This window comes from Triturus cristatus, chromosome 6 (genome assembly GCF_964204655.1).
Source record: "Triturus cristatus chromosome 6, aTriCri1.1, whole genome shotgun sequence".
Lineage (NCBI taxonomy): Eukaryota > Metazoa > Chordata > Amphibia > Caudata > Salamandridae > Triturus > Triturus cristatus.
The window spans coordinates 860,859,002-860,885,871 of record NC_140589.1 but is presented as its reverse complement, the minus strand read 5'-3'; the positions used below and the strand labels follow the sequence as shown (position 1 = coordinate 860,885,871).

Below are 26,870 nucleotides of genomic sequence, written 5' to 3'. Positions count from 1 at the left end.
CATTTTTATGACGTGAAGCCAGTGCAAAATGTTAGTAAAGCACACCATTGGTGCCATCTTACTTACCATTTTAAATGCCTGCGTGAGCAGTGCTAAATTAGGTTGCCTCGCAGGAGTGCCAGGCAAACTTTAGTAAACATTGGACAATATATTTCTTGAATGCCTGTGCAATATTCCATCATCCCGATGACAATCGATGTCAACTAGTCTGAAAGAGTTGTGGCTAAGCAAAATGCCAGTGGTTGTATCAAAAATTGCATTTGAAAGACAAATGTAACTTTTCACAATAGGGGCATTGCACAGTTATCCGTGGCATCCGGTAACTGTAGCAGAAACGGAGGCCTGCAGGTCACACACACACACACATATACACGTATATCACACCCATGCATTCACAAATGTTCACACACACATCGGACCTGCCAACTCACATAGTGTTACCATGTGTTACACAATTTTAGCTCCCTCACACGGTTACCAGGTTTGGTGCCAAAATCACATGGTAGCAGGGAAAACAAGCTTAATACCACAGTAAACAGTAGATTTCCTGCTCATTTTAGGAGTTAGTAAGCAGCCGATGTCCATTAAAAGGTGTGAACACACCCCAGGACATCAGCGACAGCCTTAATGAACCTCTGTTTTTTTGTTTTTAGGATGGGGTAGGGTACTTGGTGAGGGGCAGAGTGCCTCTTAGGTAGCTCCCGGTCCCGGGCCTATCCCCTCCAAAGGCCCACCACTTCCACACACAGTGAAATTATTTTGTAAGTTGGCAGGTATGTCACATGTCACACCCACTCAGAACAAATTCATACATGCATGTATGCGCCAAACTTTCAAAAACATAAAACATCCCTGCCCTGAAGCTCCCAGGCAGGAAAATCTCAGAGGTCCCAGGAGGGAAGGCAGCAGTTGCTCACTTGTCACAGAGTGGGATGGGGTCAGTGAGACTGCTGACCCCACCACATCCTGTGACGAGGTGTCAATGATTGAAACTCGGCCCTGAGCAATTCAGGGCTTAAGACTGAAGAACCCAGGTCTGAGGCAACCAGTGCCACACCCCTCATTACGCGGAGGAGGGTCATGAGTTACTTTTGCCAGGCTGAGGAGGTCATGCCCATAAGGCTGTGAAATCCTCGACTAGCAAAGTTCAGCTCAGACACCAAGCGCCTGCGCATTTGGCGCATGTATAGCTCCTGGCTGCCTGACCTGAACAAAAAGAGTGTCTGTCAATCAATCAATCAGGGTATAATAAGTGCGATACTCACCCGTTGGGGTCTCAAGGTGCTGAGCGGGTGATCAGAAACTTTGTTTTGCTGAAGAGTTAGGTCTTGAGAGTCTTTCTGAAGGTGTTCAGGGAGGGGGCACATCCGATGTCTGCCGGGAGCTCGGTCCAGGTCTTGACTGCAATGTGGGAGAAGGATCTTCAGCCTGCTCTGGCTCTGTGGATGCGTGGGGTTTCAGTCAGTGCGAAGTTGGAAGATTGGAAGATATGAAGTTCCTTTTGGGTACGTGTAAGTTGATTCTGTTGTTGAGGTATTTGGGTCCGGTGTTGTGCAGGCATATGTAGGCATGGGTGAGGACTTTGAAGGTGAGTCTTATCTCCACGGGGAGCCAGTGGAGTCTTCGTAGGTGTTGGCTGATGTGTTTGTGCCGGGGGATGCCAAGGACGAGTCTGGTGGCAGTGTTCTGTATCATCTGGAGGTTGCGGAGTAGGGACTTGTAGAGTGTATTTCCATAGTCCAGTCTGCTGGTGATGAGTGCGTGGGTGACTGTATACCTTGACTCAGGGGGATCCACTTGAAAGTCTTGCGGAGGGTGCAGGGGGTGTTGAAGCAGCTGGAGGTGATGGCGTTGACCTGTCGGTTCATGGTGAGCGATGAGTCGAGTACGATGCTGAGGTTTCTGGTGTAGTCGGTGCGCTTCTGAGGGCGGTTGGTCACCAGGTGTTGTCTCATGCTGAGGGGGTGGTTCTAAGGACGAGGACTTCTGTTTTCTCTGCATTGAGTTTTAGGCAGCTATTGGTCATCCAGAGTGCGACGTCCTGTATTTGTTTCTGGAAGTTGAGTCTGGCGGTGGTGGGGTCTTTGGTGAGGGAGAGGAGGAGTTGGATGTCGTCAGAATATGATACGATGTTGAGGCCGCGTTGTCGGACGATGGTGGCGAGGGGGGCCATGTAGAAGTTGAAGAAGGTCAGGCTCAGTGATGACCCCTGCAGGACTCTCCAGGTGATATCCGTGGGATCGGAGAGGAAGGCTGGCAGTCTGATTCCTTGGCTTCTTCCGGCGAGGAATGATCGGATCCAGTCTAGGGCTGTTCCTAGTATGCCGGCGTCGTGTAGTCTGGCGATGATTGTGCGGTGGGAGACGGATTTGAAGGCTGCTGATAGGTCGAGTAGGATAAGGGCTGCGGAGTTGCCTTGGTCCAGGAGGGTGCGGATGTCATCTGTGGCGGCGAGTAGGGCGGTCTGGGTGCTGTGGTTGCTTCAAAATCTGGATTGGGACGGGTCGAGAACAGCATTGTCTTCGATGAATTGTGTCAGTTCCCTATCGACTATTTTCTCTGCAACTTTGGCCGCGAAGGGGAGGAGCGAGATGGGCCGATGGGGTCAGCTGCGGGCTTCTTGAGCAGGGGCCTTCTGCGCGGACAGCATCCTCGATCCATCCATATAGGCAGAGGAGTCACATCCCCTCACCTTTTCAGCAGAAGAAGAGAATCTGTCAGGTTGAACAAAGGTCAGCGTGACAGACACTCTTCTTGTTCATGTCAGGCAGCCAGATGCTAGACAGGCTGAGTATTTCACAGCTATGTGGGCATGACCTCCTCAGCCTGATAAAGGTGCCTTGAGGCCCCCCCCTCATGACAAGGGGGAACATCACTGATTGCCTTGGTCCTGGGTGCCTCAGTTTTAAGCCCTGAAATGCCCAGGGTTGATTGTCAAGTCAGTGACACTTTGTCACAGAGTGGGGTGGGGTCAGCAGTCTCACTGATCCCATCACCCTCTGTGATGGGTGAGGAAAGTTAGCCAATAAGGGAAGGCAGCAGTCCCAACCTTCTGGGACCTCCAAGGCTTTCATCTCGAGGAGCTGCAAGGCTCATGTTTTCGAATGTTTGGTGAGTATGCGCATGTATGTATGAATTTGTTGCGAGTGAATGTTGTGAACGGGCATGTGTGTGTGTGCATGTTTGTGAATGCATAGGTGTGAGCGAATGAGTGTATGTGTTCATGTGTGGCCCGCCGGCCTCCCTCCCTGCCAAAATTTTTGACCACTACTGTCTGTCAGGTCGACCTTTGCTCCGCCTGACAGACACTCTTTTTCCCCAGAAAAAGGTGGGGGAGGTGTGGTCCCTCTGCCCATATGGACGAGCCGTGGCTGGCAGTTATGAATAAAAGGCATGTTTAAAATGTTGTAAAAAATATTTTTACAGAGCGATCACTCAATATCTGGTGATAGTCTTTCCATAAAAATTCCGAACAGTTCAAAACATAGTTTTCTTCTTCTGATCCATATATGAAGAGGAAACCATAATTTGATTTTTCACAAAGATCATCTTTATTTGTATTCATCAATACTGTACACTTTCAGCTAGCCCAGCCAATGCGTTTCGCCCTGTGAAGGACTTCATCAAGGTTTGCATATGTGCCTGTAGTGATCCAAAATAGGCTAGTCCTTGTATATTTAAAAGCAATGACCTACACCTGGCATTGGCGCTATCGTATGCCTCTTGGCCATTACTCGACAGAGCCCACTAGGGAGAAACTCATCGCTTTTAAATACAACGACTAGCCTATTCTGGATCACTACAGGTACGTTTGCAAACCCTGATGAAGTCCTTCACAGGATGAAACGTGTTGGCTGTGCTGGCTGGAAGTGTACAGTATTGATGAAAATGAATGGAGATGTTCTTTATGAAAAATAAAATTATGGCTCCCTCCCCATATATTGATCAGAAGAAGAAAACTATGTTTTGAACTATTCTGGATTTTTACGGAAAGACTATCTCTAGATATTGAGGGTTCCCTCTAAAAAACGGTTTTGTAAATCTCTGGCAGTTTCTGACCAGTGCAACTGTAAGAGGTAGAGCACTACTGTCTTACATTACTTGAACTAACACCAGTGCGATTGTCCTGAGGTCAACACTGTTCTTTTCTTTTGTACTTGTATTTGTAAAATATTGTATTAGGTCAAACAGGGTTAATTTTAGCAGCTCAGCCATTCTTGTGCAAATGTGTCTTAATTGCTCCAGATGAAAGCGAGTAGTGTGTCAGGTGTACAGAAGGCTGAATTGGCAGAAATGAAATGACAAAACATTAATATGTTATTACTGATTGCAGTATAGTCGCTTTGTTTAAACTGTGAAAGCTCTGCCGTGTTTTAAAGCTCCATGTGCAATGCGCTGCTCCTATTTAGGTTTTTTCTTTGAATTCTGGTACTTATAATCTCATTTTTTTCCACTTGGTTCCAGACAAAAATAAACGACTGAATCAGCTCATAAAGCATGTACCTGGACAAATTGGCAGCTGTGCTGTAATATATGTATGTACTTTTGCATTGGGTGGGCATATATTTATGAGGTGCAGGAATTAGTGATTATGAAGAAACAGTTAATATGTTTTATATAGTGACTGTTATGTTGTGCCGCACACACAACAGGTACACAGATTAAAGGCACATACTTTATTTTGTGTTATTTTGTGTTATACTGCTTTCTTCTTTGATTTAAGATTAGATAAATACAGGCCTCAAAATGGAAGTTCCAATAAGGAGAGGTTTGATTTTGAGGCACACATCTACTTCGATGATGCATTTCTCAAACAGAAGGAAGAGCTCAAAGAAAGGCGTGTCAATAACTACGCGGAGTGCCTGGCGACAGTCATAGAAGAAGTGCACAGGTATGACCAACATGTTAGAACTGTAGATAACTGACAGAGTAGAGAGCTGTTACCCACTGTGCTAACTTTCCAGTAGAAGGTCTTTGCATATATTCACATTCATGTAGCCCTAATTATGAAAGATACACTCTACTTTGCACTCAGACTAGGATGTTTACACAATATGGAGATAACACATATAGTGGCCGGTAAGGAAGATGGCTAGAAAAACATTTAAGTAAAGATGGGGTAAGAGTTAATGGTGGAGCAGACAGACATAGTGTGTTTAACTAAGGACACAACAGGTGTAAGCTAGATTTATTTTTTTAAACAGACAATTCTAAAATTAGTATAATAACAAAATTGTTATGAGAATGAATACCATGGGACAACACAATACATGATATAAAAATTAATTGACAAAAGCACAACACTGATTACAGAATAAACAAATAATGAAGCATGCATTGTGACCAAGGCTGACCACTGCCAACCTCCCAACAAACACAGACCCAATGAGCAACCGGATGGAAAAGGCAATCGCCAAAGGCCAGAAAGACAACCTTAACTCTCAATCAGAATCAATTTACAAGAGTAAAATCCTAATTCCAGTACTGCAATTAAAGAAAAATAATTCATAGATAAGTATAAAGGTTTTTAATTCATAATTTATTTCCAGTGCAGCACACAGACCTACATCCATTGAAAGACATTGGTAATCACAAAAACGGGCAACTCGACATTCAGAAATAATTGTATTCTTTCTACAATACAAAAATAGAGTTTGGTATTGGAAAACTATTGTAATGTTGCAGAGGAGATACAACTGAGGCCATATGCTGGACCATAAAGTCTTAAGTAGATTTTGTCACTCCCCAGCCCATCACTCAGAGCGAAGGCCACATCTCAACTTCTGAGTAGCCTCCAGAATGTAAATTCCACAAAACTGTTAGGCAAATGGATGTACTGGCCACAGTCTCCCTACGGGTTCTGATTGAGGTCATAAAAACAAAAAATCTGAATCCTAGTAGGTAAATTTGTTTATGTGAGGAAAACCTTGCTCTCTCTTGGTAGCTTCGATCAAGCAGAGGCATTCCTTTGATAAATTCAGGTAAGAAATAAAGAACTTAGATTTTCCAAACCGGTAAGTTAACAATAAAAACAATAATGAGAAAAAAAAAATTAAATTAAAACTTCTTCAGGAACAACCAAAGAGAAAGTTCAATTCAGAACTAATTTATGTGGTGTGGTTAATCAGGACCTATTCCCCCTTCATGGTTAGCTGACTATGAAGCATAGTAAGGTACTGTGAGAAGTTGGCCTGGTATATGCTGTCCACTAGTTATAGTGGGCGCCTTGCACCAGTCCCAACAACCCCTTATTGATGATAGGTTAAAGGCAACATTTATTGAAAGCTATCCTAGTGGTAGCTATGGAGAGCAGCCTCCAGGCTAAGTCTTGAAGGAATGTAAAGCAGCTTGTTTTACCAGTCTATAATCTCCTGAATGGCTAAATGAAAGGTAACCACACCAGGTATATATATAAAATATATGTTTTTATTACTAAACACATCCTGCTAGTCTCTTTATGAGGCTAGAGGTCAAAACACATAAGTTACACTTCAAATAAACAGGTAAGTAGCACAATTACACGTTAGGCCCATATAAGGACCACATCTTAACTAGACACAAGGCCTAGAGCCTGTAAATCGCTGGGACCCCAAGGAACCACCCAAGGTAGTGACCCAGAGGACCCACGGAGCCGTGTGCAGTGTGAGAACACAGCTGCGAGCTCCCGTTAGCTTCTATGGGGAAAGTCGCGGTTAGATTTTTAAAGATTAGGGACACTTAGAGATGGACTAGGACCAAACCCTTTTGGACTTAGGCAGTTCTAGGGTCAACACCCATGGGAGCACCGGAGTACTCAAGTTACCTCACCCAGGGAAGCCGGGTGCATAGGTGTCAAATGGTGTTGGGTCGCGTCGTCGTTTTTAATGGAAGATGGCAAAGAAGTGCTGCTGCCGGGAAGATGCAAAGTGTCCAAAGAGATCCAAGCCTGGTTTGAAGATGTGAAGAACCTGAAAGCAGAGGGGACAGAGTCTGGGTCACTTGCCAGTGACCAGGGGCACGATAGATGAATGCCCACCGATGTCGGGTGTTTCAGGTGAAGAAGGTGAAGCTTGACTCTTCAGCCACGAGGACCAGGAGGTGTCGAGGACAACCAGGAGCTGGATTCAAGCTGTCCCACAAAGGAGGGCTAGTGCTGCAGTGTCGGTGCCCAGATTGGACACAACAAGCCTTGGCAACAGCAACCCACGCAGAAAGGAGAAAGATGCTTCGGTGCAGACCAGCAAGGTCTGAGGGACTCACCACATGGTGGGCTGTCAGGGCACGTCTGGAGCAGCCAGGGAAACCCAAGGAAAATCAGAGTTGCCTTCACAGGGATCCACCAGTCGATGGACGAGGGATCGCGAAAAAGCCTCAAGCAGAAATGCAAGAAGCGGGCTTACGGAACACTTGTGGAGTTTAGGCCCACAATCTTCAGTGCAAAAGGTGCTCGGGGCTTGGTCTACAAGTAATCCAAAGCAAAACTTCATTGGACGTCGAGATGTCAATGCACTTGCAAATGTGCACGGTGTCCAGGAGTTCCGGTTCCACGTCACTCACGAGGGCTGAGGGTCTCAACTTTGCTGGGGACTCGGGTCGGCCTCTGAGAAGTCTGGAAATCCTCTTCCTGGGCTGCAGATACTTCAGAGTCCATCGGGAGCTTCGGAGATGCAGACCGGCAAAATGCTTCACTGGTGCCTGCCAAACAGGGGAGTCACTCCTTGACCCCAAGGGAGATTTCTTCAGTCCTCTAGTCGTGAGTAGAGTGTCGAAGTTCCAGGATTCAGTTGCAGAGTTTCGTCCAGGGATATCTGAAGTCCTGTTGCCAGGGTTTCCTTCTGTATACCCAAGGAAGGGGTTGGACTAACTCAGGGGACCTACCTATGGGAGGGTTTGGAAAGAGGGGTGGCTACACCCATTTCCTTTGTCCAGTTCCACGCCAGAGCAGGGGCTGGTAGCCCCTGAACCGGTTTGAGCTGGACTATGCACAGGGACACCAAATGTGCCCCCAGTGCAGGACTTCAAAGCACTCTCAGAGTGCACCCACCCAGCCCCAATACACAAAAGCCTGTCTGGGAGGTGCTGACACCTCCCTCTGACAAGAAACCTATTGTCCAGGCCTCCCCTGCTGGAGTTTTAGTCAGCAGCAGGAGGCCAGACTCGTGTCTGTGGCTGTAGCATCCATTTTTTGATGCCAGGGCTCTTTTAAGTTGGTACCGGGTATACCGGTGCTGTCATGTCTCTACCTCTAGAAAGGTGGGATCATACTCCCACATGAGTTACTGGTGTGGGGGTATGATTCCAAGGTGTTTGATACCAAACATGGCATGTTTTCATGCAGCCAGTCCAAAGTTAGCATTTACCGTTTGGTTATAATGCACTTAAGAGTATATGGTCAGGCTGCACCACTGACAACCCCGGAGGATAGATCCCAAAGGCTGCAGAGGGGCTCAGCTCATGCCTGGGCACCCTCTCACACATAACCAAGCACCCTGCCTTTAGGATTGATAAGGCCTGCTATATGTTATGTTATGTTAAACTGTTATTTCTATAGCGCACGGCTACTCCGCGGAGTGTCCCGGCGCTTTATCGAGGCAGCTCAGTAAAACAGAAAACATAATACAGACAAAAGAAAAAGACAGAGGCACCCTAAAGGTTAAAAAGCCACGTCTTGAGGCTCTTCCTAAACAAAAGGAGAGAAGAGGAGGACCGTAGGTCCAAAGGCAAAGAGTTCCACAACTGAGGGGCCCTCAGACTAAAAGAGCGACCCCCAGTGCGGGCCTTCCTCACCCGAGGAACCACCGCGAGAAACAAAGATTCCGACCGCAGAGATCTAACTGGGCGGTAGAAAGACAGTCTCCGCTGTAGATACTTTGCTCCGGCGCCAAAAAGCGCCTTATGCGCCAGGGTCAGTGCTTTAAACATAATCCGCTTCCGGATAGGTAACCAATGAAGCGATCGCACCAGACCCGAAGCTCTCGCTCGCCTATGAAGGCCAAAGATGGCCCGGGCCGCGGAGTTCTGCACAACCTGCAGCCGCTGAACCAGATATTCCGGAAGACCTACATAAAGGACGTTCGCGTAGTCCAATCTGGAGCCTATCAAGGCTTGCACAGTGATCTTTCTATGCTCTTCTGTGAGTAAAGGCAGGAACTTCCGGAGCATCTTAAGAATGCCGAAGCAGGTACCCACCAGGCCAGAAATATGTGAGCTCAGTGACAAATTATTGTCAACCTTCACTCCCAGATTCTTAGCCACGAGCGATGCCTGGACAGGGGAATCCATACCTAATGGCCACCAGGCCTGCCAGTCAGGGTCCAGAGAGCAGCCGAAAAACAACACCTCCGATTTACTGGAGTTTGCCTTAAGGCTGTTCCGCTCGAACCAGCCAAAGACCATCTCCAAGCAACCCCGGATGTTCTCTCCATCGAAAGCCTGATCTTTCCCACACGTGAAGAGCAGTTGAGTGTCATCAGCGTAAGATACGATCCGGGCCCCAGAGGACTCCACCAGTGCCGCCAAAGGTGTCATAAAGATGTTGAACAGAGTCGGGCTCAACACAGAACGCTGTGGAACACCGACTCCCAATGGCGGCATCTCGGCGGAGCTCGGAGAGGCCCAGACCGTTTGTCGGCGGCCCTCGAGAAAAGATGTAAACCAATTGAACACCGTCCCCCTCAGACCGATGTCATAAAGTCTGGAGAGGAGCACCTCATGGGGGACGGTGTCAAAGGCCGCCGACAAATCCAGCATGACGAGCATAGCCCTTCCTCCAGAATCCAGTGTCTCCCTGATGATCTCCGACACTTCCAGAAGTGCCGTCTCCGTACTTAAATTAGGACGGAAACCGGACTGCGATGGATGGAACAAATCATTGGATTCGAGAAAGCTAGAGAGAACGCCATGTACATGCTTCTCTGTATTCTTAGCCAAGGCCGGCAGAAGGGAAATCGGCCTATAATTGGCCAAAACCTCAGAGTCCAACCCAGGCTTTTTGAGGAGGGGGATCACCATAGCTCTTTTCCAGGGCACCGGAACCCTCCCCTCCCTCAGGGATAGATTCACCAAAGGGTTGACTAGTGGGTTAACCACGGCCGCCATCTTGGCCAAAAATTTGGCAGGACAAGAATCCAATGGTGAGCCCGATTTAAGGTTGGCCAGAAGAGCAAAAGAAACATCGGCCGAGACAGGAGGAAACTCCTATCTATAGGGGTGACTGATAGGTTTCTATGTGCAGTGATAGGTGAGATATAGTGAACCTATATCTCAGTAAGGGGTGCATGCACCACCTTACCCAGGCTGCAGTAGCAGACCTGTGGTGTTATTTTAGAGGGCTTTCCAGGGGTGGCATAATACATGCTTCAGCCCCTGGAAGGCCTCTGGGGTACCTATGCCCTGGGTACATAGTATACTATATACTAGGGACTTATAAGGGCACCTCAGAATCCAATCTGTTATGTACCTAGGGTACATGGAATCAATTTAGAGAGGAAGCAGCTAGGCTGGGGTCCTGAATAGCAGGGCCCCAGCCAGACTAAAGTCGAAAAACAGTGTTACAGCAGCAAAAAGTGGGGGTAACCATATGAAGCAGATCCTACTCTCCTGCAGGTAAAAGATGGTAGTTTGTCCCAGTCACAATGTACTATAATAAAGTTCTTGGGTGTCGAAAATCTTCAGCCGGTCAATACTGGAATTCTGTAGCACAGAAGGGCTGCTTTTTGTGATCCCACGTTAAACGCATTATTTAGTGGCCAGAAGCTGGAAGTGAGAGAAACCACTAAAATGTAGCCTAATGGTTTGTGTCTTAGGCTCTTTATCCAGATGATCAAATTAATTTGTTCTAATCCCTTACTTACATAAAAGATTCTGTCAGGAGGGGTTCCCGCAACTCAATTTAAGGTCCACAGCAAAATATGAATTAATATCTAGTCCCAGGGTTGATAAAGGGAGGGTAGGAGGAGGCATTATTTATCCGGCCCATTCATTTTTAGATTCCTGCACTCATTCTGTAAAATGTATATGTGGAATTCAAAGAAAGCTTGTACATTTCATTAAAGATGAGGCAACTAATACCAGTAGATGGTGGAGGATGCTATGTCTACCATATCTTCAATTTCCCTGCAAGACATGTTTTTTTAAACTTAGAAACAGTGTCTTGTCTAAAGGACTCATCAAGTAGTTGTTGACCCAGACCCCGCCCCCCCCAAGAACCTCTGACATGCTTGACTGGTTCCTGAGATTACTCTGTAGCAACGCCAACTCCATTTGGCCACCACACTTCACTAGAAAACACTTAACTTATTCACTAAAGGAAAAGGTTTCACAAGTGTAGAGTGTCAGATTTTCAATTAAAACAGGTCTGCTGGTTTTCTTTCATGTACACTGTTCACTTTGTATACTGGGCTTTCCACAGCCTCCAGCTTCAATAGGGATCCTACTTGGAGGTTAACAAGAGGCTACTCTAGCTAGCCCTCAAAGCACCCTTTTACTCCAAGTGATCGAAGGAAGAATGAGAGACACAAATTCTCCACAGTCCTCTGTTAGGCAGTTTCAGAGTCTTTAAGCATCTAAAAGCTAAGTCTTTTTTTTAGGTCTGACTTGACTTGGCAGTATGCAGCACACATAGATAGAAGAAGTAACGAGGAGAAATAAAGATATTTCTCCTCGTTACACCGCTCCCGGGAAGGTGTATCTTTTTGGAGGATTCCCGGGTTTACAATGGTTTCTAAATCATGCATCAAAAAACATGGGAGTTGCATGGGAACACCCATGCAAAGCCCATGGAATGCCTTCCCAGGGTAGAGTAATGCAACACAGTGATTTGTGCTGCGTTTCATAATTCCAGTTTTTTGGACCCACTCAAAGCCACGCAAAGTGGCTTTGCGTGGCTTCAAAAATCTGATTTAAGGTTTGCGACGCTCTTGCACCACATTGGATAAGTAGTTTTTAATCAACGTGCTGTCATAGGCTGTAAAGCCATATGCTCTATCTTTTTATTTTGTGATTTTCAGGGTATTTATCTATGACAAAGAAACTCAGTTATCATGCTATTTGGAGTCAAATTCAAGGACTTTACAGCCCAGGCTTACAGTGACACCTTATGGGGGACAGCTAAAATACACTCTTCCGCATGGCAACACTTTATACGTGCACCTCAAGGATAAAGAGCGTATTCGACACAAGAAGAGATGGTCACAGGTAAATAATAGGTCAAACAAAAGCATGTGTATCGCAAATATGGGATTGCACTTTCGATTCACTAAATTAAGTCTACTTGCAATAACCTGAATATAACGACCATTTTTATCTCCAGTGAAGAGGATTTTGCTAAATGATAATGTCTAGGTGCCATTAGCTGTTCTTGTTGCCTTAACCTCCACCACTACATTATCCACTGATGATTTATGGTATCCTTTGATATTGTTTTAACAAATAGGGTTGTTTTTTTTGCAAACTATAAAAAAGTTATGAGCTTTTTGTAAAAATGTTTGGTTGTTCCACTTATGTAAATGACTCATCAGCATTTCAACTGGTTACAACTTATTCCTTGTACTTGCTAACCAATGTTTCTAATCTCTCTGGTCCTCTCTGGTCCACTGAAATCGTGTTTTACTGCACCCAGAATGGTCCTGATTCCCTTTCTCTTCTTGTTTTCATCAAGCAACTCTCTGACACCCGTGTTCATCAATGCACTGCCACAAAATGTTCAGGGTTACCTTTGATTCTGATCATTCCTTTCAGCAGGTCACACAGGGACAGAAAATAGGCCGAGGAACCAAAGTAGAAGTGGCCCCTCTTAGAGAATCAAATAAATAAAAAAGTGGCGCATTGTTGCAAATTGGGGCAATTTTGAACTTGTATAGAAGATACGCGATATAGGTGTTTTTCAAAGGATGGAAGACTGCTTACATTTTAGATTGAGGCAGGCAGCCTTTAAAAAAGAATCTGGGAAATCAAGCGTAAAACCCAGCCCACCGGACCATAAAACAGGCAAATTAACCACAACAAACTGTCCACGAACTGATCTTTCAGACCAGCGTGTCAGGCACTGCCAGATTGCCCTGTAGGCTAGTCTGATCCTGTCTTCCAACCCTGCACCCCTCTTGGTCCACCTCATGCCTTATATTAGCTCCTTGCCACATAGCAATTCCTTGTGGAATGCCCTACATCCTTAGTATCATCATACTGTGTGGTGCCACAAAACCCTCCTGCCACACTTCAATCTTTCATTAAGAATACTTATGAGATAAATTTCACCCTGGATGTCCCATCACAATTTTTTATTGCTCAGGCTGCCTTCCACCAGAACAACAGCAAGAGGATAGTTCAGCCTGGTAACCCCTCCCCACCGCCTCCTCACAATAACAAACGTGGAAGGATGTAGGTCTATACTCAATACGGCCAGTGGAAAGACTTATCCATCTGTTATTCCTCAGGAGCAATGGTCTATCTAACGAACATATGGTATTTTTAATAGCACTCCATTTTTAGGTCGAGCCTAGCGTAGCAGCGCATGCACTGCTCGTTTTGCGAGGCATGCAGTATTTAGTATAGCGTGGAAGCTTCGTGTAAGCTCCGCCAACTCTCCGCACATCTTTTTCATTGGCTTTTGTCTTAAATGCTGCCTTTCGATTGGTTTTAGGCTTGTTAGTCCCTCCTTATGACAGCTATGTCATCATTTGTGTCCTTCCATGAGTACTCATGAACAATATTGGAGGTAGGCTGAGAGCAGTGAAGCTGAGCCTCTAATAGATTAAACAATTGGAATGCTAATACTGCCCTAAAACTAAAAGCTCCATATTATTTTGGAGGGCACGTTTTGAAAGAATGAAACAAAACGTGTCAAAAAAGTATTTATTCTTTTGTTTGATTTAATCAATATTTAGTAATGTAATTTTTAAATTTGTAAATACTTTTTTGACACGTTTTGTTTCATTCTTTCAAAACGTGCCCTCCAAAATAATATGGAGCTTTTAGTTTTAGGGCAGTATTAGCATTCCAATTGTTTAATCTTCCATGAGTACTGGCCCCTTTATTTTCAACACTATTTTCTTTCCATGCCCCCCCTCCCGCAGTTCGTGACTTCTCAGCCCCCCGCCTCATCACCCCGCACTCCTGTTCGTGCCTTTTTGCCCGCCTGCACTCCCGTTTCCAATGCAATAGGTCTTGCATAATGCAGGTCCTCTTCCATTGCAAATGCTTGTTTAACATGCAAACAATTGTAAAGGCATTTTGATCTTAAAGAGTTATACTGCTGAATCGAAAATGCTCGGTTTTTTTTACAGGTAAAAGGAAGTTTTGTTAATGGCTGTCAATTTTTAAGCTGATTGATTTACACCCCCATTCCAGGTATTTAACTACAATGAAACTCTGAGAATACTGAGAAAGGTTTAGGAAAATCTTAATTTTATAGTGTTATTATACATGTAAAGATATCACATTAAGCATATCTATGACATAGCCATTCTTCTTGAAAATAATACATTATGCATACGGTTTGGTAATTTACAAGGCCGCCATAAACTGACCATTTGTCCATTGCATATCCTATCTCTATTTCCATTTCTGAGCCTTATCTATGTGTTTGCATCTGGTGGCAAATCAGAAGGTATACAATTTAACACTTACCTAATAGGATAACTCAATCCAGGATCCTTGAAGGTGCTGTTTTTTGCTTTTCAGATTATGTATCTTTATTATTTGCTGGGATGGAAACTATACAGAAAATATGATTCTTTAGCTGCAAGGACAAGGGGCACAGGCCACGAAGACCTGATACAAAAATTACAGGTACTCTAAAAATATTTGTATGTGCGGTGGAGAATGGTAGAGTCATAGATCAAGGTGGCATCCATACATTTGTAATGTATATACAACCAACAAGTGAACATGGCAACATTCATATCTTGGGTTTGTTAAGTTTTTTTCTCATTACTTAACTAAGGGTGTGCAAAATCATGATTTGTTTCTTTCTTAAAATCAGACAAAATGTCAGGAAAATTATTCTTGCATTGTACAAAATGCACTTTGGGGTAACGAGTGAAATTGAATGAGAGGGCATACTTCGCATTTAGATATCAATTGATACTGGCAAGGGGTCTGGTTCATAAAAAAAATGTCTCTTGCGACACATTTTTTGCTTAAACTTGTGTTCCATTGGACATCTTTTGCTTGAACTAGTCCTCCACAGCAGAAAACCTGCAACATTTTGCATTGATGTAAGTTAAGACATTTCGCTTTATTGGTGTAGCTCAAAACTGCAAATAGTCTTACTTATGCAGTCATAACGGATAGTTTGCACAGGTCTGTAACGAGTGGGTACTCCCATCTATTACAAATTCGAATACTCATCCACGTCACAGTAAAAAATAATTGGCATTAAGAAATCGACCTGGTTTAAAAAGTATTCATGTTCTGTTATTTTTAACAAAATCAAGTTTCTTCATTATTCTTCAGTTACTTGCAACAGGAAAAAACCTCATCTACACAGACTTCACCTACCAAACACTATCAGAAGAGCTTACGTGTTTAGAAAAATAAGGGGGTCATTCAGAACATGGTGGGCTGGTTTCTATTCTGCCTGGAAGAGTGTACTACACTGCCCTAGTGGACACACAGTCTGTCATAATTATAGATCTCCTCCTGCCTGTCCGGATTTAGATGAGTTGCCCAAAGCACTGAAAGTTTTCTGAGCGTCATGGTTCATGATTATGCTCAACAAACTTTTTTGTTTTTCAAAAGTGAGAGTTTGTTTTCCTAAATCAAAAAAGAATGAACTTCCCACCTGGGCCCGTATTACAGAAGGTGCCCCGGGGACACAACTGGTGTTTGCGCCAGCTTTGCGCGTCCCCGGGGCTCTTTGGTATTATAGATGGGGGGCAGATGCTTGTGCGTTCCTTTCTATAATACCAATAGTGCTGGCGCACTTAAAGCGCCAGCACAACCTTCGGAGGGTGTTCCCTCATTTGCATAGGGGCGTGTCCTATGCAAATGAGGGGATTCCTTTGACTCGGCGCCTGCATCATATTACAGACGCAGGCGCAGAGTCAAGGAAGCCCTCAGGAGGCGCACTGACAGTGTGCCATTTAAAAGGTGGCTCACTGTCAGTGCACCCCCTGAGAGCAGCCCTCTGCAGGGGGTCCCATGGACCCCCCAGATATCCTCTTGCAGGTCCACCTGTACGGGGATCTCTAATCCCTTTTGAAAGTGCAGGCGGGTGCTGCCTGCACTGTGAAAACACTGAGCAGCTGCTCTGTGTTTTCTCATGAATGCGCTGCCCCCAGGTCGTGGCTGCCCTGTAGGCAGCGCATACACCATAATGGGGCGCATTGTCATTGTTTGCGCCCAACGCACCTTTTGAAAGGTGCGCCGGGTGCAAACAATGAGAATGTGTATTACGGCCCCTGGGAGTTACCTCCCAGGTGTAGTGGTCTTTTGATTTCTGTGTAGGACTTTCAGGCTTTTCCTGGCAGTCCTGAACAGAAAAAAGCGCATCAGATCGAATGCCTTATGAAAGGCAGTGTAGTGAATCAGCCACTTTTGTGGTCTGACACCCTATGATGACCCTCAACCACCACCATTCTGTACTGACTTAAGTGTGTTATGTTACCTTAGATGGGTTTGCTTTTCTTCTGTCTTTTAGTGGAATAGTCTTTCCAAGAATAGAAGGTATGGGATGTTGAGGTGCAGTCTTGTGGGTGGTGGTGCACACATGTGCTCAATGTTGTATACTGAGGGATTAAGTGTATAATGTTTTTTGGGTTAGGTGAATTATGACTTTGACCTATTGGCTTTGACGTGGTCTAATGTCATTCTGCCTTCTGACTTTACCTTGCTTCAAACTTTTCTGTGTGCACAGTGGTGCTTGTAAGTTGTGTGGATGAGAATTATAGGTGTGCCTTTGACATGGTCTCATGTCATCTTGCTTTTCAATTCCATACTGCTTTGGGCCTTTGTGTGCATGGCTTAACTATCTCTGAAGCCATTTTCTGTGCCTGCACGAAGCTGCAAAGTGGGGAGGGTATGGTCTGCTCTTTCCTCCTGCTTTTCACATTTTACTGACTAGAGAGAACTGGTTCTTATCAGAGGAATGTACATGGTTTGACTTTTAGTCATAGCAAGGGCCTGATCAACCGTTGCTCTGACCTTGAAGCAAGCTGGTACGGGCTCTCATGAGAACTAGGGGGCGTGGCTTGCTAGAAGCTTCGCTGTGTTTTGAATGTGTATTAAAAATGGGAGTCTACACTGGCTTGGTGGAAGTTCATCCGTGGAGCAGACGTGCTGTCACGGAAGAGTAGAGGCTGGTGTCACCTCTGACCTTCACCCGGTTCAAGCAATGGACTCCCCTTGAGCAAAGCGGGGTGAAGTGATGGAGCATTAGGTGAGGTGTCTCTGCTACTAACTGTCTCTTGATTCTTTTCTTAATTCTTTCCTTTCCTTCTTATTTCTGATTCTTATATCCATACATATATATTTCTCATATATATATTTGCCTTGATTGTATGTTCAATCATATTATTGATATGTTAGAGTCTGCTATGTTAGGTGCATTTGGCTTACTGTGTGGTGCTATTTACAAATAAATACATCCCAGATATACCAATTCGTCTTTTCCTTGTAGCAGGAGGTGTGGACTCTTCTTGGCCAAGTATTATGTTGTAGAAGGATGGGTGAATTCCCTTCTAGCAGGTAATTGTGTTATAGGAAGTTGGTGCTACTCATGAGCAAGTGATGCGCAAATTATTGTTTTCTTGCCTTGCCTTTGGGGGAGTGTTGAAAGTTTGCCCACCTTAGGAAGTGCTGTGTATATGTTATATTCCATAAGTTTGGAACTGATATTCTCGCCCTGGGAAAGTGACGGTACATACCTTGGTCCAGGGGAGATCTAAAGTTTGTCATTACAGGCAGATTGCATGATGTACTTTCATTGATGGCCCCAACTCTGTTGGGCTGTCAGTGTTAGGTTTGTGACAGCGGAAATGTGACGGTCTGTAGAGTGGGTGGACCATCAGCTTCATGGACCGGGTACTCCAGCACCTTTATAGCAGAGTACACCGTCCTCCAAATTCTCAATGAGGACCAACGTTTTAGTTTCATCTGCATTTTAGGGAGGAGACATTTCTCTTCCTGAAAATCCTTTCACAGAAACGCAGTGTCTTTTTGTTGTAGTAAGTTGACAGCTCCACCCACTCTTCGTCTGTGTGGCCACATCTTCCATTTGACACAGGTTTTTTATGCCCTTTCACATTTTGGCCCTCTTTACTAAATCTGCTGGAAAAATGTAATAGTAATAATGTACCTGAAGTACCTCAAGGATCCATGTTTTAAACCGAGAAATTGAGAATATCACACATTTTTCCCTCACTGTGCAGTCATTTACACACACATATTTCAAGAATTGAAAGCTATTAAATGAAACTATAAGCACAGTTTTGCTGCAGGTCTCATAATCAATATTCAGCCATAAAGTACTATATAGTATTAAATCAGGATTATTGTAATTTTTTAAATGAAGGCATTTGTATCTGTCAGAAACTACTCATGAAGAGCGTGCAGTAGACCAGAATTGGAATTTACTGCTAATATGCTGATGATATGTGTCTGTTTGGATTATGCTCTACTGGCTACCACACTGCTGCGCTTGCGCTTGCATTAGCGCTGTGTTTTTTAGCATTTTCTTGTTTTGTATTTGTGTTTGAGATTGTGTTGAACTTACCCCTGTTTTTAAGTTCTCGCTTGCAGCTCGCGCTCCTTATTCCCCTCACTGCATTTAAAAGAAGGCATTTTTGCCAGAAGCACCACCACTTTGGTGGGTCCGGGTCCCGGGGGCGAACTTTGGTGGGCGCCATTTTGGATTGGGGCACTTGATCCGGCGGCGGCCGCCATCTTGGAGCGGACTCGCGCGCTAAGGGCTTATTGGAGCGCCTATTTAAAGTCGCTTTTTCCCGCGCAGCGGGACGCGCAAGTGGACGCCTTCGCTTAGCCTGAGTCGTGCCGGAGTCCTGCCCGTCTGCGCCAGTCAGCGTCCCGGAGGCGCCGGGGCGGCGGTGGACTGCGGCCTGGTAAGCCTCGGACGAGGATGATCTGTTACACCTCAGCGACGCTGCGCGCCCTGCAGACTGTTTCTTGTTCTTGACGCTCTGTTTTCCCGGGCCGTGTCAAGGGTAAACGGCGTTGCCCGGGCTGTGGCTGGTCGCCTGTGTGGACTCCTGTCACCGTCCACCGACCAGCAGTGGCTCGTGTTAAACATCTGTGCCTGCTGCTCAATACGAGGTCAGTAGGTAGCCATGCCCTGTACATTTATGATCTCCTTGTCAGGGAAAATCCATTATGTCTTCTACTGACTGAAACCTGGTTGGGCGAGGCGTCCAATCCAGACATTTTCTCAGCCATTCCTCCGGCGTATAATATCTTCCGGCAGGACAGAGCGAAGGGAAGGGGTGGCGGGGTTGCTGTGGTGGTGAAGAAGAGCGTGTCCTGCTCAGTTCTCCCCCTGAATCCCATCGGGGGTTCCGAGTCCCTTGCCTTTATGCTCAGACTGTCCCCGTGCCAAGCTCTGAAGGGGCTGCTGGTATACAGGCCGCCTGGCCCTGTGGGTTCCTTTCTGGATGACCTGCAGATGGCCATTTCCGAACTGGCGCTGTCCACACAGCATTGTGTGGTGGCGGGCGACTTCAATTTCCATCTTGACGTGGCGGACGATTCGGACTCAACTAAATTGCCGGATATCACATCCCCGCTGGGCCTTGTACCTTTTGTGATGGGTCCTACACATGAGAAAGGGCATACCCTGGACCAAGTGTTTTCGTCGGTCCCGATTGTTGATATTGAAACCCTGCCCGTGCTCTGGACGGATCACAGGCTGATTAGGTTCTCCGTGTTGGAGAACGGGCGAACGAACAGCAGCGCCCCCATACTGCCCAGACCAGCTGTGAGAGCGTTGCATAGAGTGACGCCCGATATGCTGGAGCAGGCGCTTGTGGATCATCCATGCCCCTTCTCGGGCGATTTGGAACGGGACACTGAGGCTCTGCAGCTGTGGCTGACTGAAAGGTTGAATGATCTTGCCCCAAGGGCGGCCCCCCGGTCCACGGCAATACGGCGATCTGCGCCGTGGTTTACGGAGGCGCTGCGCGTGGCTCGCAGCCAATGTAAGGTTGCTGAGCGGGCCTGGCGCCTTCAGTATGACGGGAAGGCCAAACTCGCCTATAGGTCGGCTGTGAAGGCTTATCACCGGGACATCCTGTGTGCAAAGAAGGAATATCTTGCTAGGAGGATCGAGGCGTCGGTGAACTCCTGTAAGGAGATCTTCACTGTGGTAAAGGAGTTCACGACCCCCAGCTCCAACTTGCCCCTTCCAGTTTCGCCTGAGTCGTGGGCGTGTGATCTTGCCAGCTTCTTTACAGATAAGATCAAGGCGATTCAGGCCTCCTTCTCGGAGAGGTCGGAGGAGGGGTGTGCGGCTCCGGGGCGGGACGCGTTCCATCGTCCACGCCTGTTGCTGTGCTGTCGGACTTTCCATCTGTTTCTAGCGATGCGTCCCTGTTGCTGCTGGCCAGCCTTAAATCGGGCTCGCCGCTAGACCCCTGCCCTGCCAAATTTTTGGCCAGGATGGCGGCGATGGTGAACCCACTGGTCAACCCCCTTCTCAATGCCTCCTTGAGGGAGGGGAGTGTCCCACGCACCTGGAAAAGGGCGATAGTGATCCCCCTCCTGAAAAAGCCCGGTTTGGATGCCGAGGTCCTGGCCAACTACAGGCCAATTTCTCTTCTCCCGGCTCTGGCGAAGATCACAGAGAAACATGTGCATGGCATCTTGTCTGGTTTCTTAGAAACAAACAATCTACTTCATCCATCCCAATCCGGATTCCGTCCTAATTTAAGTACGGAAACGGCTCTGCTGGAGGTCTCGGAGGTCATTCGCGAGACTTTGGATGTTGGAGGCAAGGCCATGCTTGTCATGTTAGATCTGTCAGCGGCCTTTGACACCGTCCCCCATGTGGCGCTCCTCGCCAGGCTCCATGACATCGGCCTTAGGGGGACGGTGCTCAAATGGTTTACATCTTTTCTTGAGGGCCGCCGCCAGACGATCTGGGTTTCCCAGAGCTCCGCTGAGATGCCGCCATTGGGAGTCGGAGTTCCACAGAGTTCTGTGTTGAGCCCGACGTTGTTCAACATCTTCATGTCCCCTCTGGCGCCCTTGGTGGAGGCTTATGGGGCCCAGATCGTGTCATACGCAGATGACACGCAACTCCTCTTCACCTGCGGAAAAGATGAGGCATTTGATGGAGAGAGTATTCGGGGGTGCTTGGGAATGGTCTTCGACTGGTTCCAGCGGAATAGCCTGAAGGCCAATTCCAGCAAGTCGGAGGTTTTATTCTTCGGCTGTGCTACCGACCCGGAGTGGCAGGAATGGTGGCCGTTGGATATGTGTCCTCCTGCACAGTCATTGCTGGTTGCCAAAAACCTGGGAGTCAAGCTGGACAATAAGCTTATGTTGAGAGCGCATGTTCTTGGTCTGGCTGGCACCTGTTTTGGCATTTTGAAGATGCTCCGCAAGTTTCTACCATTGCTCTCTGTGGAGCATAGGCGGATCACTGTGCAAGCTCTTATTGGATCCAGGCTGGATTACGCGAACGCCCTCTTCCTTGGCCTCCCGGATTATTTGGTCCAGCGCCTGCAGGTGGCGCAGAACTCTGCCGCTCGTGCCATTTTTGGCCTTCACAGGCGAGCACGAGTATCCGGGCTGCTGCAGACGCTTCACTGGTTGCCCATCCGGAAGCGGATTATGTTTAAATCCTTGACGCTGATGCATAAAGCACTTTTTGGCTCTGGCGCTAGGTATTTGCAACGGAGGCTGTCTTTTTACCGTCCAGCCCGTTCACTGCGGTCAGAATCTCTTTTCATGGCCGTGGTTCCGCGTGTGAGGAAGGCCCGCACTGGGGGGCGCTCTTTTAGCCTCAAGGCCCCTCAGCTTTGGAATTCGCTTCCGTTGGTTTTACGCAGCACTTCTAATTTGCTTCAGTTTAGGAAGAGCCTGAAGACTTGGCTTTTTAACCTTTAGGTTTTCTTTTCTCCTTTTTTGTCTTGTGGTCTGTTATTGGTCTGTTGTGTTATTTTACACTGAGCTGCATGTGGAAAGCGCCGGGACACTCTTTCTGAGTAGCCGTGCGCTATATAAACACAATATAACATAACATAACATAACATCTGCCCCTGTCAGACCCAGTTCAGGGTGCAGCATGTCACACAGGGGTAACAGGACCCCAACTGTGGTGGTTAAGATCATATGTCACTGGTGTTCTGGAGCCCATCCTACTATGCAACCAGGGCCATGTACAGCCATTTCCACATTTGATTCTCTGGGAAGCAAGGATAGGAAGCCCTAGGCTTCTCAAGGAAGTAGTGTGGGGGACAAGAGCTCAGAACTCAACAATCAATCAACAGTCTCAACAACTTAATGTCCAGCCCAGTGATTGTTGTTCTGTAACAGTAAGCACTTTAATCACATAAAAAAGTAAATCCTACACAGTTCAGTTACGTCCACCAATTCTTCGTTGTATACCTGGTTGTCTTTTCAGTTGGTCCTACATCTGCCTCCACCACCTCGAAATTCCCTCCCCACCCATATGATTCGTCACAGACTCCTGTATACTGGCAAAGGCACAAATTAGGTACAGGTTTAGGGTAGGTGACTGTTGCACTCATATGGTTAAGAGAACAACTCAGCAAATAGTTGTTACCCCAGGTTCAGTGGTGTAACAAAGGCCCCCAGATCCCCTACAGTGCAGTGAGGCCACCGAGCTCCAAGGTGCCCCCTCAGTGCAGTACCCTGGCCTGAGAGCGCCTGAGTGAGTCCAGAAGGGGGCCCCTCCATGTACCTTGTAGGGAACCACTTCAAGTTGCGTTATGCCACTGCCCAGGTTTAATGTGAGCAGAAAGACTCAAGTCATCAGTCACAACTTCCTTTGCTTTGAATGAAGCCCCACAGTGCCTGGGCAGTGATCTTGCAGGTAGGGTGCAGTGACGGGCACAATCCACACCTTCAATTCTCTTGGCAGCCTCTCTTCAGGATCCCCATGATGAATGGTGCAGTGCTTGCCGATCCACATGTCATGGCAGTTGCAGCCTCTCAAGCCATCAGGCTAACTTCAGCAGTGACACTTTAGTGCTGTTGGATGACCACAGCAAAGAAGGTCCAGGGATCATGGCACTGTTCTTTAGCAGTAGATATCTTTCAGGCAGTCTGGGCTCCTCTTAGCAACAGCTCGTCTTCCTCTGCAGTCAGCAGGAGCAGCACAATCTTGCAGCCCACAGTCTCTGGCACAGACAACTTCTGCTGCATTCAACCACAGACCCTTTTTTCCTAGTTTCTATGGTTCACAGTCTAATGTTAACAGGACTATCTTAGACAATATGATTATGGATTAGGAATGTCATCAGTGATGTTATCAATTATGTTGTTTAACATGTGCAGACTCATGTTGTATGTAAGGTCATAAGCAATGCATGACAAAAGTGTGAGTTACAGTCAAGTTACCTATTTATACCAGGCAAATCTGAGGGGTTTAGATATTGTGTTGTAAACTTAATTGCACTTTAACTGTGTTGTTTTAAGTGAATTTCTGAGATTTATTTAAACATATTTTAAGGTCTTATTAAAATAAAAAAATATAACTTTACTTTAACCTTTGTGTTTTTTCTTTTTATATATATAAATATTACTGGAGAGTTATAGTTAGGATGATGTTTCCATAGAAAATTTCTTTTTTGGTTTGCTAATAACTTTGGTCCCATTTAATAAATCTTCGCGAAGCTTAGCTCCTTCCTGGAAAGTTTCTGGGTGATCCATCAAGCAGAGGCTGAGAAAAAAAGGGGTGGGGGAGTTTCAAAAGCAAAGTCTCCATGCATTTTTGATAGACCTTTTCAGAATATTATAGTACAAAAATGGCTGAACTGAATTGCACCAAATTTTGTAGGAAGCAGGATCTTTTTGCAGAAAGTGTGCTTTTTGTGATTTGGTGTTAATCCATTCAGTAGTTTATGAGAAATTACAGTTCAAAAATATTTGCAGATCGCTCACAAGAGTCTCGCGATCGGAACGTATAAACATAGAGCGTTCTAATTGACTGAGAGTTTTTCCCCCTTGGGCCACATCGCTTCTGTGGGAGTTAGGGTTCCGCGTGAGTGAGTGCTCTTATTGGATGGCCAAAATATGAACAAAATGTTGCGCAGGCCATTACAGTACTCGGGTACTAAGTCCCCTGTCCTTAAAATGTAAAAAAAAAACGATATAAGGAGGGAGGGTAGGTATATCCTGCACCCCAAGTCCTTGTGAGGGAGTCCCAGAGAAACCCCACCAGGTGGCAATTTTTTATTTTTTTTTGCCACAATCCCTTAGTATTCCCGGATTGTGGCAAAAAAAAAAACAAGCATTTACAATGCAACAGGTCTCGCATTTGTAAATTTTAGAGCTATCGCACACTAAAACTACGGACCCAAATCACTCCATTCCAATGCTCGCAAGACTCCAAGATTACATCAGGTGTGATAATGTAATGTCAGCACGTAATTGTTATCTCAGCTCATCCTGCTATCCTTACACACTTGGAATATAATGTGACATTTATTCAGAATTAATAAGGGCAGAACTTACAACTAAAAAAGCTGCCTGCAGCACTGAGCCCATATACACTATAAGACAAACATATTTTCAAATACAAATGCTGAGTTTTAAGCATGACGGCGTGCTTGTCTACAAAATCAGGAATTTTCACGCTCGCTGCTAACATCAGCTGCAATAGTAATTACGACCCAAATCACTCCATTCCAATGCTCGCAAAACTCTCAGATTACATCAGGTGTGATAGTATAATGTCACCACGTAATTGTTATCTCAGCTCATCCTGCTATCCTTACACACTTGGAATATAATGTGACATTTATTGAGAATTAATAAGGGCACAAGTTACAACTAAAAAAACTGCCTGCAGCACTGAGCCCATATACACTATAAGACAAGCATAGTTTCAAATACAAATGTTTAGTTTTATGCACGACGGCGTGCTTGTCTACAAAATGATGAATTTTCACGCTCGCTGCTAACATCAGCTGCGATAGTATAGGTACAGCACGAAATTGTAACATGAAATCATCCTGCCGTCTTTACATACTTAGAACATGGGATGAGATTCGAGAGGGATTAATAAAGTTAGAGCTTGCAAGTATAAAACACCCGAAAACAGTGAGCCCATGTGGTTACAACAACAAAACAGCACCAAAGGCTAAACTGATGTTCCTTATAACACGAGCACAGGTGTAAATAAGAAACGTTTGTTTTGGGCAAATGCATACCATTTTACACATCAACACGCTTCACGCTCGCTGCTGATATCAAGTATGATCGTATATTTACGGGACTTCATTCACACATGAAATCATCCTGCTATCCTTACGAAGTCAGTACATGGTGTGCCATTTGTTATATATTCATAAAGGCACAAGGGACAACTATAAAAGAGCCTGAAGCATTGCGCCCATGTACACTATTATTCAAGGGTTTCCTACCCGCATCCACGCTACGCGCACACAGCCACTTCGCAGTGCCCTTCAATTGGGAATAATGTGTGAAAAGGGTAAAAAAATCCGAAGACAGAAAGTCTGGTATGGTGTCAAGCGTCAACTTGTTTGTGGCAGCTGAGAACCGAAACCAGGCCAAGATAATGAAGTACATTAAGATGGGCAGTATAGATTGTAATCTCTTCGTTCCCAGCCTCAAAGAGATGCAAATGAAGACACAGAGTGATGCGAAAGGTCTTTTCCATTCCAATGCCGCAAAGTAAAAACAGCCAAACTCCCGGGAAAATAAATAAAAATAAGCCCAAAAGCAGAAACGGACCATCGTACACTAAAATTACGACCCAAATCACTCCATTCCAATGCCACAAAATAAAGACAGCTAAACCCTTCCAGTAAAATAAATACGACGACCTGAATAGCAGTACAACTCTTCCGGAAAAATAAATTAAAACAAAATAAATAGCAGAAACGGACCATCGCACACTAAAACTACGGACCCAAATCACTCCATTCCAATGCTCGCAAGACTCGCAGATTACAGCAGGTGTGATAGTGTAATGTCAGCACGTAATTGTGATCTCAGCTCATCCTGCTATCCTTACACACTTGGAATATAATGTGACATTTATTTCAAATTAATAAGAGCACAAGTTACAACTAAAAAAACTGCCTGCAGCATTGAGCCCATATACACTATAAGACGAGCATATTTTCAAATACAAATGCTGAGTTTTAAGCACGACGCCGTGCTTGTCTACAAAATCAGGAATTTTCACGCTCGCTGCTAACATCAGCTGCGATAGTAATTACTACCCAAATCACTCCATTCCAATGCTCGCAAAACTCGCAGATTACATCAGATGTGATAGTATAATGTCAGCACGTAATTGTTATCTCAGCTCATCCTGCTATCCTTACACACTTGGAATATAATGTGACATTTATTGAGAATTAATAAGGGCAGAACTTACAACTAAAAAAGCTGCCTGCAGCACTGAGCCCATATACACTATAAGACGAGCATAGTTTCAAATACAAATGCTGAGTTTTAAGTACGACGGCGTGCTTGTCTACAAAATCAGGAATTTTCACGCTCGCTGCTAACATCAGCTGCGATAGTAATTACGAGCCAAATCACTCCAATCCAATGCCGCAAAATAAAGACAGCTAAACCCTTCTAGTAAAATAAATACAACGACCTAAATAGCAGAACAACTCTTCCGGAAAAATAAATTAAAACAAAATAAATAGCAGAAATGGACCATCGTACACTAAAACTACGGACCCAAATCACTCCATTCCAATGCTCGCAAGACT

General features: G+C 45.6%; 1 protein-coding gene across 1 annotated transcript in view; it reads left to right on the top strand.

Annotated features, from left to right (window-relative positions):
• LOC146817971 (chitin synthase chs-2-like) overlaps window positions 1-26,870 on the top strand; it is a 504,051-nt gene that overhangs the window by 235,607 nt on the left and 241,574 nt on the right. Inside the window, exons 6-8 of the mRNA XM_085609725.1 lie at window positions 4,724-4,891; window positions 11,988-12,174; window positions 14,659-14,766. Coding sequence (XP_085465851.1) covers window positions 4,724-4,891; window positions 11,988-12,174; window positions 14,659-14,766 — 463 coding nt within the window. The remainder of the gene's footprint in view (window positions 1-4,723; window positions 4,892-11,987; window positions 12,175-14,658; window positions 14,767-26,870) is intronic.